Source organism: Orycteropus afer, unplaced genomic scaffold (genome assembly GCF_000298275.1).
Source record: "Orycteropus afer afer isolate SDZICR_OR568_19922 unplaced genomic scaffold, OryAfe1.0 scaffold00262, whole genome shotgun sequence".
NCBI classification, from domain to species: domain Eukaryota; kingdom Metazoa; phylum Chordata; class Mammalia; order Tubulidentata; family Orycteropodidae; genus Orycteropus; species Orycteropus afer.
Window position 1 is genome coordinate 3,081,350 of NW_006921849.1, and position 1,125 is coordinate 3,082,474.

Sequence of the window (1,125 nt, forward strand, 5' to 3'; positions counted from 1 at the left end):
GGTCAGATAACCTCACACCTGACCAGGGAACCAGACATCTCTCCCAAATCCTCCCAAGCCCATTGCTGTCGACTCTGACTCATGGTGACACCATGTGTTACAGAGTCAAACTGCTCCAGGTGATCTTCTTGGTTGTGGTGATGGCGAAGAAAACTGACTGCCAGAAGAACTAACAAATCTGTCCTGCAGGAAGTGCAGCCAGAATGCTCCTCAGAAGCAAGAATGGCCAGACTTCATCTCAGCTACTTGGTCATGTTATCAGGAGAGACCATTCCCTGGAGGATACCATGCTTGGTAAAGTGGAAGGTCAGCAAAAAAGGGGAAGGCCCTCAATGAGATGGACTGACAAAGTAGCTGCAACAATGAGCTCAAGCAGAGCAATGATTGTGCAGCTGGCACAGGACCAGGCAGTGTTTCGGAGCTGACACAATGGCACCTAACAACAGCAATCTTTTTAGAAGCAGATCAACAGGTCTTTCTTCCACAGTGCCACTGGATGGGTTCAAACTGCCAGCCTTTACACTAGTCACTGAGTGCAAATGTTTGCACCACCCATGGGCCTTTGCATCTGGACAGAGACAGAGAAATCCACACAAAGACGTTTGTGGAGTTACCTTGTCTCTGGGAATGGAGTGCCAGGAGAGGTTAATAAAAAGGTCATAGTCGGAGGGAAGCACAGAACAGGGATCCTTGTCCAGCACCACGCTAAAGGCTTCCCAGATGGCTGTGCAGTTCTTGTCTCTGTGCAAAAACACAAGTTAGAAAAGAAGAAGAATCGACATCATGATCCACGGTGAAGTATTTCCACATCTCTCAAAGAGCTCCAAGGGCTTAAAAAGCAATTGTTATATATTGATTTTGCAGAACAACCCCCCAAAAATCCATTGCCATCAAGTCAATTCCAACTATAGCGACCTTATAGGACAGAATAGAACTGCCCTGTTGGGTTTCCTAGTTGTGATCTCTACAGAAGCAGACTGCCACATCTTTCTCCCCAGAACAGCCGGTGGACTTGAACAGCCACAGAGCCTTGTAATTAACCATGGCACCACCAGAGCTGGGCTCTGCAGTACTAGGTGTATAAAAAAGAAACCAATTGTCACAGCTCGTGCATTAACCCAAATT

At 47.1% G+C, this 1,125-nt stretch overlaps 1 protein-coding gene across 1 annotated transcript in view; it reads right to left on the reverse strand.

Moving 5' to 3' along the window:
• Positions 1-1,125, reverse strand: part of BST1 (bone marrow stromal cell antigen 1) — a 46,842-nt gene that overhangs the window by 38,727 nt on the left and 6,990 nt on the right. The window contains exon 2 of the mRNA XM_007950084.1: positions 595-741. Within this exon, the coding sequence (XP_007948275.1) occupies positions 595-741 (147 nt within the window). The remainder of the gene's footprint in view (positions 1-594; positions 742-1,125) is intronic.